The following is a 17539-nucleotide window of genomic DNA, read 5'->3' as shown; positions in this document are numbered from 1 at the left end:
ATATCACATTTTACTAACACAATCAGGGCTCCACATCACCAGCCCAGGGGAGGGGGGTCCTACATGCTTAGAATAGTCTCGCCTGTAAAGATGTACAGAGCAACCTCCTCATTCTTCACCTTACTCAGTTGCTGACCATGTGAAAAGGACAAGGAACCTCTGCCCACATGCTCCAAGGATTCTGGCAGGGCTCCAATTTTTCTACCACAGAGCTTTTTGAAGCAGGGCAAACTGCTGCTGATTTCGACTGTGCTCCTCCACACTGCCAGTCTACTACTCAGAGACCAGAATACCAAATATGCTTTTGAGGCATTTGGTAACATCATGGCGGCCGATGGCGAAACAGCATACAAGTTAGTTTATTGCATACCATTATAACTGTTAGGGAGATGGTTAGCCTTGAAACACCGCTGAAGAAAGAAGCAGCTCCAACTGCAGCAAACAACCCTGGATCAATCCATGCACTGCGTTCATCAGTCTGAACCCCCAAAATGGAAACCAGTATCAAGCCAACTATCCTGCCATATAATGCACCTGTGTACCTGCAAAGGAAAAGAAGACAGTAAAGATACTTGTCTGGGCAGATAAATGGTTTTCATTTTCTCTTGGTAACTGTGCTAGCAGAGATCTGGCACTATAGCATGACAACCTGTCTCTGCATTATAGAAGGGGATTGTCTTGCTGAAAGGGTGGGCCAGCTATGCTCTGAGAAATTGGCTTGCTTGCTTGCTTGCTTGCTTGCTTGCTTGCTTGCTTGCTTGCTTATGATGTTAGATAAAATAACAGGCAAGTAGCACAGAAGAGGGAAGCATGCAGCCTTCAATGAACTAAATTTTAGAAAATTTTGAAAGTTCCCCCTCCAAAAAAGAGCCCCTGCTTCAGTGGGAGGTGATAGGCTGGTGTTTTCCACGTTTCCTGTTAAAAGACAGTATGTGCCCTCCAACACTGATGTGGAACAGCAGAGCAGCATTCAACGCTCTTAGACATCAAATCAATTATTTTAATTGAACTTTAAAGGTGGTATCCAATGCACTCATTCCATGAGTGCAAAAATTTACCCTGGTGAGATGAAACTCTTCTCTGAGAAGGAGAGGTTGGAGGAATCTCCAGAGCAGATTTAGGGAGTGCACAGGGGGAGAAGAGTGGTGGAAATTTCACTTTGCAATGATAATTTCTTGTACTTGCAGAACAAGTGACTTCATGCTACATTGGATACAAGTTCTCATAAAAGTTTTCATAATGGTTTGGTAGGAGCAGTGTGTTGCTAATCTCTAGTGATGTCCCAAGTATTAGTCAACAGATGCCTCTGACATACACACAGCCACATACCCCACAGCATTTGAAATTGAAATGTTTGTGATTTTTTTTCCCATAACAGGAGCAGCATCTTGAGGAAAGGTCTCTGATTACTGCATGACATATAAGTAGAAGCTGCACATTGATTTTTTTTTTTAATCACCTGAAAAGAAAAGCTAAGTTTTGGCACTAGAGTGTCAGATATATCTCAAAGGAATTCAAAATAATATCTCCAGGCATCCTTTTTATTGCACAGGCACGATGATTTGTGGTCACGATGCTATCATTCCCACTTTCAATACGATTTACACCTGCCAAAGTTTTGGGGTGGTCACACTGCTTCATTTCCAATCAGTGCACATCCTGTATCTTGCCATTGCTTTACATACTACAGATGTTCTGAGGGGCGGAGGTGTCCTGCTTTTGTTGTACCACTAGACAACCATAATGTGATAACATTGGGAAAGCATTGCAGAAATAATAAAACAGAATAAATCCATCACTAATGTGCTATTACTGTGCCAATAATACATTTCACAAAACACCTGCAAGAAAGTACCAGCCTAGAGGAGCCCAACTAATCTGAGATGCAAAGACAGAAAGGCTCTGATAAATCATTAGATCTGCCTGCTCTTTTCAGCCACTTGTTAAGCATCTTTCTGAAGGCAGCTGACCCACTTTTCTGATATGAGACATAAATGCAAATCTATTTTGTCCAGAATAAGAGGTGGATGGTATACATGACTATTTTTACACATCACCATATGTAGTAAATAACTAACCTCTTTGGTTTACATGTAGGCAGTTGCAATGTGTGGTGTAAGTGGAATGTACTGAGGGACTTTCACCATATTGTGGATTTCCGTAGAGATGCCTGCGTCCTAGAGTAGCATAAAATGAATGCAATACTTACAGCATAGGTATAACCAAACCACTTGCAATGGCAGAGCCTGCTGTCAAGCAGGAAAGCAAGAAGTAGAATACAAGTGCCGTAAAAAGAGAAGCATATCCAAATTCCTCATGAGTTCCACGTCTGAATAAGTACGTGATTCCTCTCATCCCATTCTCAGCCAAGAGAGCAGCAGCTTTAAATGAGATTGGAAAGGTGGGAGGTGAGAGAAAGAACAAACAGAAGGGTTCTAATCTCCAGATAGTTTATCAAACAGGCTTCTGTGTGGAGTTACATCTGCACAGGTCTCAAAATTACTTTTTTCACAAAACCAATGGCTTAACTTTTCAATCTCAATTGGCAACTGTAAACCACAATTAAGGACATGTAAGTTGTTCAGATCCATCCCTTGCTACCTTCCCTTCCCCTCTCTACTTCCATGCCACCTTCTGTTTTTTCCATTGTCTATTATAGATTAGAAGGATGATGTGGAGGAGACCTGTCTAGCTTTGCTTTTGCTTGTTAAACTCTACAGAGCACCAAGGACACTGATGTTGGTGGATCATTGTGACTGTGGTTGCTGTTTGTTATGCCACATCTTCCAACTCAAGATTCATTGGGCAGGTAGGCAAGGCAAATCATTTTAGTATTGCTGCCTATCCACCTAAGCTATCATGTCCTGTGACCAAAGTCCTAAATAGGGCTGAGCTACCAAAGTCTCTAGAAAAGTGTAGAAGAGCATAACACGGTTAAGAAGCATCTGATCTCCTTGAATGCCTCAGAAACTGTTTCTGGTTTGTTATTCACAGACAACCCCAAGTAACAGTGAAATCAAAGACTTTGGTCAAATTGTGTTCTGGAGAGAAACAGCATAGTTGGAGAAATGCAGTTACATGAATGCTGGTCATTCCTATTCCTAGTTCTACTCCCCAGCCACCCTCCTGCATACCTTCATTAAAGGTTTGGTTGGAATAGTTCGCTCCATCTGGTCCAGTCTGGATTGTTCCCAGGGGACAGTTATATTCTGAAATGTGCCACATAGGCTGGCTTATACTTGAAAATTCAAAAATAAAAGAAACAACATTGTATTAATGAGTAGAATACATACTGCAATAGGGGGTTCAGACATACTACATGTTTTGAATAACATGTGAGGCAGAGCAAGCAGACTGGGCCAGTCATCACCATCCTTGATAGACATATCTTCCTCCCAGATCCAAATGCAACAGAGGAGCATGTAAGTGCACAGAACACTATATGCACCCAATCTGTATTCTCCCTTTCATAATCCTCACCCAATCTGTATTCTCCCTTTCATAAAGGGAAAGTACACATGTAGAGCCCCATAACACACCAACTAAATATAAGAAAGGTGTATTTAAGCCCTTGAAAGATCTAATATCAAAGTTCACCATCCAGCAAAGACCAGTTAGGGGTGGGATTAGCCCATGTGGACCCACAACTCCCCCTCACATGTTCTTTCAACACATGTGTGAGCATCTGAAGTCCTCAATATCTCTCCAAAATATTTATTGGGATGGAGGCATGGATGGATGGATAGATGGATGGATGGAATGGATGGATGGAAATGTTTCCTTTCCTGGGCTCCCACATTCAAGCAAATTGTTGGTCTAGCACCAGCAACTTATGAAGTTGCACTTAAGCTTCATGAATTCTGAAACTGAAGAAGCCAGTGGCACTTATAAAGATGCCTGCATTTCTCTTTTCACTACTTACTTTTCTGGCTTGGTAGATGGTTCAAATTCTGGCAGGTTCTTGACTGGAGTACAGTGAAAGAAATATGGCAAGTAGACCGTTGCAGTAATGGTCAAAACCTATACATGTTTTTTAAAATATGTAAGAGAGAAATGTTGAATATAAAATAAACACATTTACCCTTATACACCCACTCAAGTTCATGTTCATATAAGAAAGGTGTATTTAAGCTCTTGAAAGATCTAATAGCAAAGTTCACAATCCAGCAATCCATGACTAGAATTCTGGCTTCTTTTGTACTGGTTTTAGGATTGGAAATGTATGTGGTTGTCTTCCGTTAGTTACTGGAACATTTCTTCAAGATATCTAGCATTCCTACTTGTTTACCGCTGAATCAGAAAAAAAATGTCAGTTTGTCTGCAGATTGATGTTGGTTCTGATTCAGTGGTAAAAAGAAGGTTTTCCCAGGGTAAGCAATGGAACAGATGAAAAGCTGCTTGAACCTGCCCTTAAAAAGCACAGGACAAGCAGATAACCTTTCAGACCTTTACTTTCTAGGTACAAGACAAGTGGAAGTGTGGGTGAGCCCTAACACTGTGCAGAATCCTCAATCGAGCTAGCCATGATTGTTGTGGTCCTGCCACAACATGCTAAAGCATGCAGGGACTGAAGCCACATTACTCCAAAGCAAGAGGCAGTTCACTGGACCCACTGCCCACTTTCCCACCTTCCTACAGTAGGCAATAGGTACCTGTAATAAGTGTTCTATGTTTTAAGTATATTGCACAGGAGAATTAACAGGTGCATGATGTCTGTCCACCTTCTCTTGCTGCTTGGTTAGGGAAGGAACTATGAGGAAGCTAAGGAGGGTAGGTGAGTATGGTGGGTTTGATCTGTGTGCAAGAACTCTCCCCAAATGCTTCTTTTGTGCCTTGACCCATATTTTTCAAGAGCATCCAAACAATAGACAGTGTTGCTCATTATGCAAGGACTTGCCTATTCTATAAACACTCATTTTGCCAGTAATATTTACCATGTGTGACCTACTGAGTTTTCACATGGTGGTGAGAGCAGTCAGTCAATCAGAGGAGAAATGTGTGAGTGTATTGAAGAACAATAAGGGGAAATTCCTTAATTACAAAAGAAATGATTAAAGTCAGGCCAAGAAGCATAGATGCTGACCTGGAATCCCACGAACTTATGCTTCAAAGATCCCTGCACTCAGAATCCTTATTCATGCATCAACTGCATTTGCCAATCTCCATTCTTAAGCAAAAATTCTAATGCAAGCTTTGTTGTTTTGTTTTAAACTTTTTGAAGTAATCTTTCCATGTTATTGTTTTTTGTTTGTTGTTATGGTGTGTATTGTTGCATTTTTATATTGTAAACCGACCTGTGATCTTTAAACGAAGGACAGTATAGAAATTAAATAAATGCTACTACTACTAATAATAATAATGTTCCAATAGTTAATTAAGCTAGTTGTTATAAAAAATACAGTGAAGAAATAATCTTTTATTTATTGCATGGAAGGACCTCTCATTTCATAGCCTAGAGATCAGCAGCTTCTTAGCAGGAAGGTACTCAGAGTTACCTTGTTTCTTATCTGTTTTATTTCCATATATGTGGGTCCCTAACCCCAAAGCCTCTGTTTAAATTTGTATGCATGTGATAAGATCAAAATATGTCTGAACAGCTGAACATAAATTTATGAATTATTGATATATTCCCAAACAATGTATTATGTAGCAATATCAACAATAACTGTTGTAAATTACAATCCTAACCTGATTGTTAATGACTAGACTTCTGCATAATTCAGAAAGACTGGAAAATATTGGTAGGAGATAGATTCAGGGCCTCTGAGTATCTGCTGTTATTCTGCCAGTTCTATGTGGCAACTTAGCACCTTCCATTGTTCTAGTAACCTTTATGTTTTCAGACTTAGGGCTTAATTCTAGCTAGCACAGTTGTAACTTTGAAACACTTGGCAAAACACCATTAAGTACTTACAAGAACCAGCACAGATTCTAAGAGCTTAGCTGTTTTTCTGAGGGATGTTTTTGGAATTGTGTTGAAGAACCACATGCGTAATCTATTAATTCTTATATTCAGAAAAACAAAAAGAGCTCCTAAAAGTCCTCCAAGTATTCCAAGGAAAATGGCTGGAACGAAGGCCAACACACTCATGTCCAGTAAGTTCTTAACCTGCATTGAAGAGAAAAGAAACAATATGTTCTGTTAATTTTGCCATTTTAGTTGACATACAGCAGCCACTCTGTTAAAAGAGGTGTGATACAACAACTCAAAAAAAGAAGAAGCAGAAATTAGATGTAGAAAATGCAGGTTGTACTTGTAATAGCTTATGGATCATAGCCAAGGACCTCATGCCAGATTCTTTATTTTATCCGATGCTGTCTTCTACCTTTAGTTTTGCATAAAACCAGAATAAGCTTGGAATAGGCTACTGGATGGGCTGGCCTGCTTTGCTGGATGTGCCAGTTATTATTTAAGAACCAACAGCATGTTTTCCCTTGAAATTATAAGCTTTGCCAGTGCCTTCCAAAGAACTTGTCATGCTGTATATATCCTTGAGGTTTCTCTATCAAGGAAATCTTTTCAGACATTGAGTTGCTTTAATCAATTTTATTCCTGTTGTAGTTCTTTAATTTCATAGAATCATAGAATTGGAGAGTTGGACAGGATCCCAAGGATCATCCCCTGCAGTGCAGAAATCTCAACTAAAACATTCGTGACAGATGGCCATCTAACCTCTGCTTAAAAACCTCCAAGCAAGAAGAGTCCACAACCTCTTGAGAGAGAATATTCTGCTGTCAAACAGTTCTTACTGTCAGAATTTTCTCCATATGTTTAGTCGGAATCTCCTTTATTATAACTTGAAGCCAATTGGTTCGAGTCCTACCCTACAATGCTTGTTCCCTCTTCCATGTGACAGCCTTTGAGATAATTGAAGATGGCTATCATATATCCTCTCAGCTTCCTCTTTTCTAGGCTAAACATACCCAGCTCTTTTCATTGTTCCTCATAAAGCTTGGTTTCCAGACCCTTGATCAACTTGGTTGCCCACCTCTGCACACATTCCAGCATGTCAACATCCCTCTTAAATTGTGCTGCCCAAAATTGGACAGTATTCCAGGTATGGTCTGGCAAAGGCAGAATAGAGTGGTACTATTACTTCCCTTGATCTGGACACTATACCTCTGTTGATGCAGCCTAGAAAAGCATTAGCATTTTTTGCTACTGTATCACAATCTAGAACTCTTCTTTAATTCCATGGCAAGCTCATTGCTTCTTGATTCCTTTTACTTCCTATATGTCCCTAAGAAGCAGGGGATCCCCAGGGACATATTTTAAATCTCAGAAACTGTTGTGGGCACCACAAAATACCCATTTCATAGAATGACAATACTCAGAAGCCACCTCCCCTAAAACAGGCAAAACACAAACCCCAGATAAGTACAGTAACAGCTAAAACTACCAAGTCTCCAAAAAGGGGGGACATTTAAAAAATGGAAGAAAGGGAGACTTGGTGGGTGCCAAGGGCAACATGGTGTCCCTATGTACCATGTTGGGGACTCTAGCCTTACAGAGACTGCTGGGTACTTTAGTACAGTAGACTACATTGTTGACCTTCTGAACGTCCTAACAGCAGATGTATGTCTTCTACAGGTCTGTAAAACCAGCAGAGCCTTACTAAACATTTGCACTGCTCTCCATCAAACACATGCATACCAACAGAAATGATTTTTAAAAGGATGCAAGTAATCCCATACAATCCTACTTCCCTAAAACAGAAGCACTTGCTCAATTGCTTATAACTTGTATTTCCCGGCTCAGGATTGGGTTTTGGGGCTGGCATATGCCAGAAACAATTTCATCTGGCTTCCAGTGGCTCCAGGAACAGATGTACTGATGGAGTGCTCAGCCAGCATATCTGGAGAGTTGTGCCAGTGAATAAGCAACAGCAGTGGCATATTGGGTGTTGCACCAGATATAGGGAGCTTCCGCCATATCCTATAGCAGGGGTGTGGAACCTCTTTCAGCCTGTGGGCTGCATTCCTTCTGGGCAAACTTATGTGGTTCATATGTCAATGCTGTGTGGGGCCAGAGGTAGAAAGTGGGTGGAGCGGTAATTAACTTTGTTCCGCAGCACTGCCCTATAGCTACTTGGCTGGCATACCTCCAGCAAAGAGTCGCCCCTTGATTCTGCTACATATAGCTTTCTCCAAAAGAAAAAAAGAACCTGCATGATATAACTGAAGCTGAACCATAAGCTATTACAAGTGAAATATGCATTATATATAATTTATTTTTGTCTTCTAACATGTTTCTTCTAACACAGTGTGCATTGCATTTGCAGCATGAGTTCATAAGATTTATATTGGTTCATAGTTGAACTACAAGATGAACTTCACTTCGTTCTGAGTAGTAGCAAGTTGTGCTGCTTGGTCCTATGCACGCTTATTCCCAGGTTAAGTGTGCATAGTACTGCAGAATTTATAAATAATAAATTCAAACTTCCATAAAATCCTACCCTTGGAAAATCAAGGGTCTTAAGACTTCTTTACAGTGCTATGTTCAGCATAAACTGAAGAAAATAAATGTTTGGGTTTTTTTCTTGAAAGACATAACCCACAAGCTCTCTGCTCAGAGTTTGGCCATAAAAAATGAAAGCAGCCAGATTTCCCTGGAGCCCCACACTAAATGAAATGAAAGCATTTGATTATCTAGCCTTGCTGGCAAGCAAAAAAAACAGTGAAGCCGTTGTAGAAACCACATTGGCAACAGTTCCTCCAGGAGAGTGGGAGTCAAAATCAATTGCTCTTTTGTGTAATATCCTAAATAAACTTATAAAGGACTATAAACTGTAACTCAAGGCGGAAGTCATTATAATCCACTGTATTGTTCTGTATGACAATTGCGGCAAAGTGGTTTTTCTTCATGTTGAGTAAAAACTTCCTCAAAGGAAGATGTTCCATAAACCAAACCAGGTGCCACTACCAACAAGTACCTGTTTCTGATCATAGATGCACAAGTGGTACATGCACAATGTAAGCCACAATCCTGTATCTGTTCTGTTGTTTCCTATAAAATGCTGCATTTTAATGTGTTTTCACCCAAACCAGTTTTAATCCAAACTGGGGGGAGGGGGAGGCCTAGTTGAGTTTTAAACTGGTAATGTGTACACAGCCCCAAAATGAGCTAACATAGGGTTTTAAATACCCTTGAAAAGGTGTTTTCTTGCAAGACCCTTTCCAGAGAGAGCAAGTTCTCTCCCCCACCGTATACCACCTGTCTCTTCACCTAAACAAGGCAAGTGCAAAAAGAACGTTGCTTTCTCTGCAAAGAGTTGCACAAGGGAAATACCCTTGGAAAGAAAAGGCTACACAGCTTGAAATGTGTCAAACAACTTTCTAAAAATAAAGTGAGTCTTGACTTCTACAGCACCTTTGGACATCTTCCGTTCATTTTTGTCTGTAACAGTGGCTAATAGCTCTTGTAACCAGGGCCCTGGTGGAGGGTGACATAATAGCTTCTTTTGGAAATGTCTCCCAAGCATGTAGTTAAGTCTAAGCTAAGCTGTTGGTCTGATCGGACACAGTAGAACTGCTTGTGTTTATGTCTGGCAAATCCATGAGTGATCTCTTTTGCTATCAATATTAAGTTAATAGATATTATAAAGTACCAAAGGTATGCTGGCCTACATTCTTTTATCGAACTATCCACGAAGGAACAGCAGTTCTTTGTAAATGCTATCTGATAAAAATGAATTGTTCACAAATGTGGCATTATTAGGCTAACTTTCCTACGGCAGGTGTTGTAATACAATCCAAAGTTTCAACTCTCTTTTCATTATATCTGCCAAGGTCTGTGTCCCTTTGTTACAGTAAGGTGGCTTAGCACAAATCCAGAAGGCAGGAGTTTGTGCCAGTTTTATCCTGTCTAGCCAGAGGAGAATTATCTTCTCAGGTTAACAGCACTTAAAAGTTACTTCAGTGGGCAAAACAATGTGTCAAGTATCATTATCCTACATATATGTGAAAACTGAAGATGCCAAGGACCACAGTTTATTGGTCAATTGCTTACCCTCTGCCTGTCCTTGGCCCTAGAATGTAACATTAAAATTACTCGTTTTGAACATACTTTTGTTATTTGTTATGCCCGCAGAAACTTTGTTTGCTCCAGTATGGAAAGCATGCCATTGATGTGCCAAAATATTTATGCAAGTTACTAAAACTAACTTGTTTTTTTTATTTATTTATTTATTTATTTATTTATTTATTTATTTATTTATTTAATTTCTATACAGCCCTTCATATGAGGGTCACAGGTCAGTTCATGGGTGTAGCCAGGATTTTTGTTAGGGGGGGCAGGACTTTTGTTAAGGGACAGAACTGACGTGATTGGTCAGTTAGTTAAGTATTCCTATTGTTTCACTTGATTGGGGTGGGGGCAGCTGCCCCTCCCTGCCCCTCCTTGACTACGCCCATAGGGCAGTTTACAACCAAAACACTTTCTGCTCCAAAATTGAGCCTAAACCTCAATTGAAATTGAAAATCAGTTTCCTTCAAGTGTGCCTGGATCTGGTCTGCGACCACCTGCTCAAGAACCTTCCCCAAGGAGGGAAGATTGGCAACTGGTCGATAATTACTTTGATTTTCCCAATCCAGTGAGGGTTTCTTAAGGAATGATTTTACTACTGCCTCCTTCAAACAGGCAGGGACCATTCACTCTCACAAGGAGGCATAAATCACCTCCCTGGCCCAGCTAGTTTTTATCAGCCAAGAGGGGCAAGGGTCCAGAGCACAAGTGGTCACCCTGACCAATTCAAGCACCTTGCCCACATTCTTGAGGCTTAAGAATTGAAACTTATCTAACAACATTGGACTAGACAGTGCTCTGGACACATAATGATGATGTCATTGTAATACCTTTTGCAAAAAATAAATAAATGAGTAGCTAGTCCCTAAATTGCTCAGGAGGACCTTCTTGGACAGGTAAGTGTGTTTCCATGAGCCTATTTCTTAAGAGTTTTCCCTCCCTCCTGCCCACTTTTCATTACATCCACATTCAATAATATTTGCTAAATTCCCTTATCATACATCTGGTTGAGGATCAGATGAGAAAGAACATGAGTCCACAAAGGAATACTAAAGAAGAGCCTGCAAGAAATCATATGAGATAAAGAATTCAAACATGAAATGGAAAACTATATTGGTACTTCTAGTCAGTTTTTAGGATTGTTTAAAGCACTGCTATAAAACAAGATTGTTCTGCAAAAGGTTTCTCTCACTCAGTTCTCTCCGTAAGTCTCCAACCTTGCCAAGAACACCGATATTATGAAGGTATTACTTGTCCCCAACTATGCTTCACCTCAATCTTTGTTTGGATTACTCTCCAGTTTATAAAACAGTCTCCTGTGTTTTATGGCATATTCACACGAGAAGTATGAAGTGGCATATGCCTTAAATCAGTCGAAACTGTGGGCTTTCCCATATTAAGATCCACATATGGAGCAAGCAAGTTAAGAGAGGGTCAAAGGCACATTGTAGGAACTTCCTTATTTTAAAGAAATCAGTTTCAAAGTGGGGAAATATAGAAGGGAGAAGCAGCCTGGGTTCCCCACACATGATTTCCCCCCCAAAAAAAAATTGCCTTGAAGCTGTTTCCTGCTCTGCAGGGTTCCAAAGATGCATCTGCTCCTGCCCAGAGTATTCACTAAAACCAAGATGAATGTTACCCATGATCTTCTGATATTGTCCTGGTGATAATGGGGAGGCAGGAGCCATCTGCTAACAATTCAAGACACTGAGTTATAGCCAGCTAAGTTTTAGTCAGGGTAGACCCATTGAAATTAATGGCCCTAAGTTAGTCATGTTCATTCATTTGAATGGGTCTGCTCTGAGTACAATTAGCATTGGATACCACTCACTGTTCTTAATCTTTAAAGCTCTTTATAGCCTTAGACATGCACACCTAACAGAATGATTTATTCCCACCTGATCTGGTGCCCTGTTCAGTGTTCTATCATTGTTGGAGGTCAAGTCAACCTCAGCAAAGATTTGAGTTTATGGGGGGGTGATTGTTCAGGGTTGTGGAATGGCCTTCCATAGAAAGTTAACTTGTGATCATTTTCAGAGGAATGTTTTTATGTTGTAAACTACCCTTTGATCTTCACATGAAGTGTTGTATATAAATTTAATTTTTAAAAAATGTTAAGGAGTCTGCAAGGTTTTTTTTATTCAGGATGGTGTTTGGGAGCTGAAATCAATTGAGCTGGGTGTTTATTACTGCTGTTTTAGATGTTCAACTTGTTCGTAATTCTGTTTTTATGGAATTTTAATTATGATTCTTAAAAAAATATAAGCAGAACCTGCTGGATCAGGCCAATGGCCCATCTAGTCCAGCATCCTGTTCTCACAGTGGCCAACCAGATGCCAATGGGAAGCCTGCAAGCAGGACCTGAGCAAAAGAGCCCTCTCCCCTCCTGTGGTTACCAGCAACTGGTATTTAAAAGCATTGCTGCCTCTGACTGTAGAGCCAGAGCACAGTCATCATGTCTAGTTGCTACTGATAGCCTTATCCTCCATGAATTTGTCTAATCTACTTTCAGAGCCATTCAAGTTGGGGATTGCTGCTGCCTCTTATGGGAGCAAATTCTTCTGTTTAACTATGTCAGGGGTCAGCAATCTTTTTCAGCCGTAGGCCGGTCCACCAACTCTCAGACCATGTGGTGGGCCACACTATATTTTGAAGGGAAAAAATGAACAAATTCCTATGCCCCACAAATAACCTAGAGATGCATTTTAAATAAAAGCACACATTCTACTCATGTAAAAACACGCTGATTCCCGAACCGTCCGCAGGCTGGATTGAGAAGGCGATTGGGCCGCATCCGGCCCACGGGCCTTAGGTTGCCTACCCCTGAACTATGTGCTGCATGGAGAAGTACTTTCTTTTGCTTGCCTGAATCCTGCAACATTCAATTTCATTAGATGACAATGAGTTCTAGTGTTATGAGAAGGGAAGGGAAGCTTTTCTTCCATCCACTTTGTCCAGGTCACTCATAAATTTATACACGTCTATCAGGCCACCTCTTATTCACCTTTTCTCTAAACTTTAAAAAGCCCCCAATGTGGCAGCTTTTCCTCATAGGATAAGCAACCTTGAACATAAGGTGAAGTGGAATATGAATATTTTAAATAAACAGGCACAGCGAAATACACATGTGGCCTTGGCTTAATTTAGTGTGGATGTAGTACATACCCAAAATAAAATCCTCATCTCTGCTTTGAAAAATCCAAATTGGCCCCTGTAAACAAACCCACAGAGAGAAGAGGAGATGAGATCTGTGGTGAAGGCAGCCGTCATGCAGCAGAAGAACGTTTGCCAGGCCAGCTTGATATCCCAGAAAGAGGCCACCTCCTCCAGTGTGAACAGAAGTCCACCCACTGGAGCATGGAACACAGAGGCAATCCCTGCTCCAGCACCAGCTGTAACAAAATTCCTCCTGTAACAAAGAAGAGTATGGGGTGAGGGGAGAGGAGAGAATAGAGTTTCAGGATAATCCCATTACTTTTGATAAGATATACTCTTCATCTTTAGTTACAGGTAGGTAAGCCATGTTGGTCTGCCGTAGTCGAAACAAAATAAAAAAAATTCCTTCCAGTAGCACCTTAGAGACCAACTAAGTTTGCTACTGGAAGGATTTTTTTGTTGTTGTTTCTTCATCTTTAGTTTTAATAATAATAATAATAATAATAATAATAATAATAATAATAATAATAATTTATTATTTATACCCTGCCCATCTGGCTGGGTTTCCCCAGCCACTCTGAGCGGCTTCCAACAGAATATTAAAATACAATGCATAATTAATTACTTTGTCATGAGCTTGAAATAAGTGCCAATTTTACATATTTTCTCGTATCAAAATAAAGTCAAAATGATACCTGCTTTTGAATAGTGCATATGGCACTTCCAGACTGTTGCTATTTTCAGGTGGGATTCAATCCCGCAACAGCAAATTCAAGTCTCACAACTATTTTTGATTAGGAGGGCTTGTGAAACAAATCCACTTCTCCAAAAGTTCAGACTTTTTGCAGTGAGGAAAGTGATTGGGAAAGGTACTGGAAAGTGTAGGCTAATACTTGCAATATCAACTAACCTTCCTGCAAGCAAATCAGACTGAACACCAGTAGCAGCTGGTAAGGCACTAGCAGGGGGCGGGGTCTGTTGCTCTCCTGGCTTCCTAACCCAGCAGGTTGCTGCTGTGTATAGAGACAGGAAGGGCCCCAATTCAGGGAGCTCAGTGTGGTGCATACAGGCAAGAGTGTTGGATTGGCTCTGCCACCATGCACTGCACTATGCCAAGCTGCTCATACCTGCCCCTCTGCTTCTTAGAAACCTGCTGTGTTGGGTACCCTACACCTACTGCCTCACCAGCCACTACTGGTGGATGCTCTCTGAGCAGCCAACATTGTCCTATCTCCCTGCAAACGAATCAGGATGAACAGGTCATCTGGAAGTGCCCATAGCAAGCTATGCAACAGCAATCTAGCCAACTCTTGTCAAACTGAATTAACCCAAGTCCTCTATTACTAGATAGACCTCAAGGGCCAATGTATTTGGTTGTGACCCGTATCAGGTGGATTCAAACTGCCATGGGGATTTTAATGAACATGCAAAAATACTTCAGGAATCTGTGCCATTGGTCACGGGGCAAATTTCTTCCATAAGTAACAGCTTAACAAACACATCTCTAAGTTTTTTCACTAATTGTTGAGGCAAGTTAAAAAGCAAAATGTATCATGTTTATTTGAGCTGTCTGGTTATCCTTGAGCCACAGATAGTTTGTAATGGCTTTTTGTTTGGAGATACAACAAACAGTATGGTCAAAGGCACATGTTTTATTTACATATTTTTATAATCCACTGTTTTAAGGCTATGGAACTTGATCATTCAAAGCTTTCCAAATGCAGGCTTGACATGAACAATAACACTGGTATAATAGATCCTGTTTAAAGTAAGATCTTACAGGGCACCCCATGGATTTGCAAATGCCAGCATTTCACAAATAGAAGATAAAGTGTTTGTGATTCATGTCCATACTGCAAGATCTGGTGATTTATCGCATCCAAGTATCTTGAAAATACGTTATTTTATACAAAAGTAGCATTCTCCATGTCACATTGCATGAAGTCATTTCATGTGAGCAACATCCATTTAAAAATCCCTATACCATTTTGACCTGAAAGTTCTGGTTTGTTCATGCTCTATAACTGAGTAAGCCACTATTGAAACATATGTGAGAAGGCAATTAAAAATCAGATGAGCAGCCTTAAACCTCATTTATTCTATGCATTCAACATAGCAGCTTTACCATATTCTATTTGGCAGCTGTCTGCTTCATAATGATGGTGCTCAAAAGTGCAACATAACCAGGTTTCACTAATCAAGCTTCACCAGTCAAGACAAACACATGTGGATGTGGATTCCGCTCCACACTCACACCACACAGCATTAAGCCCGAATGACCACCTTTTGTCTTACTTCCAGGTAAACACATATACATTGCCCTGTGAACTGCTGTTTGAAATGCTGTATTTGCTGCTGTGGAGGCATGATTTAGGAGGAAAGCTGTCTGGATTTTTGCATCCAAAACGGACCCTTGTTTCTCCTAAAGAAAGTGTCCATACAATTCTTCAGCAGTATAGCCCTTATGAGCTGAGTCCAACATTGCACAAGCAAACTTCTACTTCTATTCTTTCCTCTTGCAGCCCTCAGGCTCTCCCCAAATATGTGGAGACGGCCAAATGGCAGAGAAGAATGTAAAGTCCCATTGCACTGTTTGACAGCACTGGATACGCAACTCTATGTTTCCACTGAAGATACCATTACAGTTACATGTTTCTATTGTTACTTTTACATGTTACCTAAATTAAGGCAGCCAGCAACCCTTTTTAGTTAACTACTGCATACTTATTGGATAAGGTCTCTTACTTGTCAGCTGAGTTCCAAAATCTGGTGAAGGAGGGGAGATTCATTCCAAGGATCTTTGGCTTGGACTGGCTCAATCCATATCCTATTATTGCACTGGGGAAAGTATTGTGAAAAATTAATGGTGTATTTAATTTGCTGATTTACAAAGTTTCAAATTAAAAAAAACAAATAACTAGATGGCAGAAGGCATGCAAAACTAGTTGGTTGCAAGTTGCTTTGAGTTGCTCGGCGAGAAAAAGTGACGAATAATTTTAATATAATAGCAATGACAAATTAAATTCATTCTTTATATTATGGATTATACTCATAAGATTTTATCTATGTGTTTTATATATATATGAGTGGGCATGCAACAAAATATTGCAGTAGGAAGTGTCCTTATTTAGGGTGCCAGTCATCTAATGCCTTTTCCCAATATCCTCCATTCCATTCTCCCTATCCCTATTTTCTTTAAAATATGTAACTTTTAAAATATTGATTTCTCACCCCAAGTGAATCATGGGACCTTCTGGTCCACAGAAGAGCCCAGATGCCACAGCCAGAACACAAGAGACAAAAGTTCCCACAAAAGTTCTGATATTAAAAATGTGCTGAATAGAAGCTCCATTCAGAAAACCTATGACTTCCGGTAATCCACTTGGTGCACCTGTTGGACAAAAGAACTGGGAAAAGAAAAAGGCAATATTATTGTAGCAGCCACAAAAGCACACATAGCACAGCTCGAATCAAATATCCAATATCCAGTCATGATTCGTCAGTCAACAGGATTAGCAGGTAAAAAGATAAAGAGACCCTTGACTGTTAGGTCCAGTCGCGGACGACTCTGGGGTTGCGGCGCTCATCTCGCTTTACTGGCCGAGGGAGCCAGCGTACAGCTTCCGGGTCATGTGGCCAGCATGACTAAGCCACTTCTGACGAACCAGAGCAGCGCACTGAAACGCCGTTTACCTTCCCGCTAGAGCAGTACCTATTTATCTACTTGCACTTTGACGTGCTTTAGAACTGCTAGGTGGGCAGGAGCTGGGACCGAGCAACGGGAGCTCACCCCGTCACGGGGATTCGAACCACCGACCTTCTGATTGGCAAGCCCTAGGGTCTGTAGTTTAGACCACAGCACCACCCATGTCCTGGATTATCAGGTAAACATGCCTAAATCAGGAGTATAAGAACTTTTTCAGCCTGAGGCAACCTTCCAGGAGCCACATGCTAGGGGTAGGTGGGACCAGGGGCAAAATTGGACAGAAAAGTTAATATGAATTTTACCTTCTACAGTAGGCTAGTTTCTACACACACAAAACACAAATATACACACCTTTTCTATCTTCCACATAGGCAAGCAACAAGCATTATCACAGGACACATTCCACCCAGGCAAACATATCATATCCTGGTATTTTAAAAGCTGAGCAATAAGCAGGTGTTCAGCACTTACCACAACCAGTCCTGAGGATACAATGATCATAGCCAGTCCAATTCCAAGTATGTATAACCAGGTCATATGAAAGTTTCCTGTCTGACAGTTTTACAAAATAAATAGTTATTGGTAGAAAAAACTGCATAATATGGTAGGATAGTCATTTGCCAAACAAATACATTGTCAATGCACATATTAGA

At 40.6% G+C, this 17539-nt stretch overlaps 1 protein-coding gene across 1 annotated transcript in view; it reads right to left on the bottom strand.

The window, feature by feature from the left end:
• Positions 1-17539, bottom strand: part of LOC310766587 (chloride channel protein D-like) — a 62735-nt gene that overhangs the window by 39879 nt on the left and 5317 nt on the right. The window contains exons 2-10 of the mRNA XM_083622982.1: positions 17358-17438; positions 16412-16587; positions 15926-16018; positions 13190-13433; positions 5915-6109; positions 3923-4020; positions 3135-3238; positions 2210-2381; positions 371-542 (exon numbers count right to left, since the gene is read on the bottom strand). Coding sequence (XP_083479108.1) covers positions 371-542; positions 2210-2381; positions 3135-3238; positions 3923-4020; positions 5915-6109; positions 13190-13433; positions 15926-16018; positions 16412-16587; positions 17358-17438 — 1335 coding nt within the window. The remainder of the gene's footprint in view (positions 1-370; positions 543-2209; positions 2382-3134; positions 3239-3922; positions 4021-5914; positions 6110-13189; positions 13434-15925; positions 16019-16411; positions 16588-17357; positions 17439-17539) is intronic.

The sequence above is a fragment of the Podarcis filfolensis genome (genome assembly GCF_964270895.1).
Source record: "Podarcis filfolensis genome assembly, chromosome: 7".
Classification (NCBI taxonomy): Eukaryota; Metazoa; Chordata; class Lepidosauria; order Squamata; family Lacertidae; genus Podarcis; species Podarcis filfolensis.
This window is presented reverse-complemented; position numbering and strand designations above follow the sequence as displayed.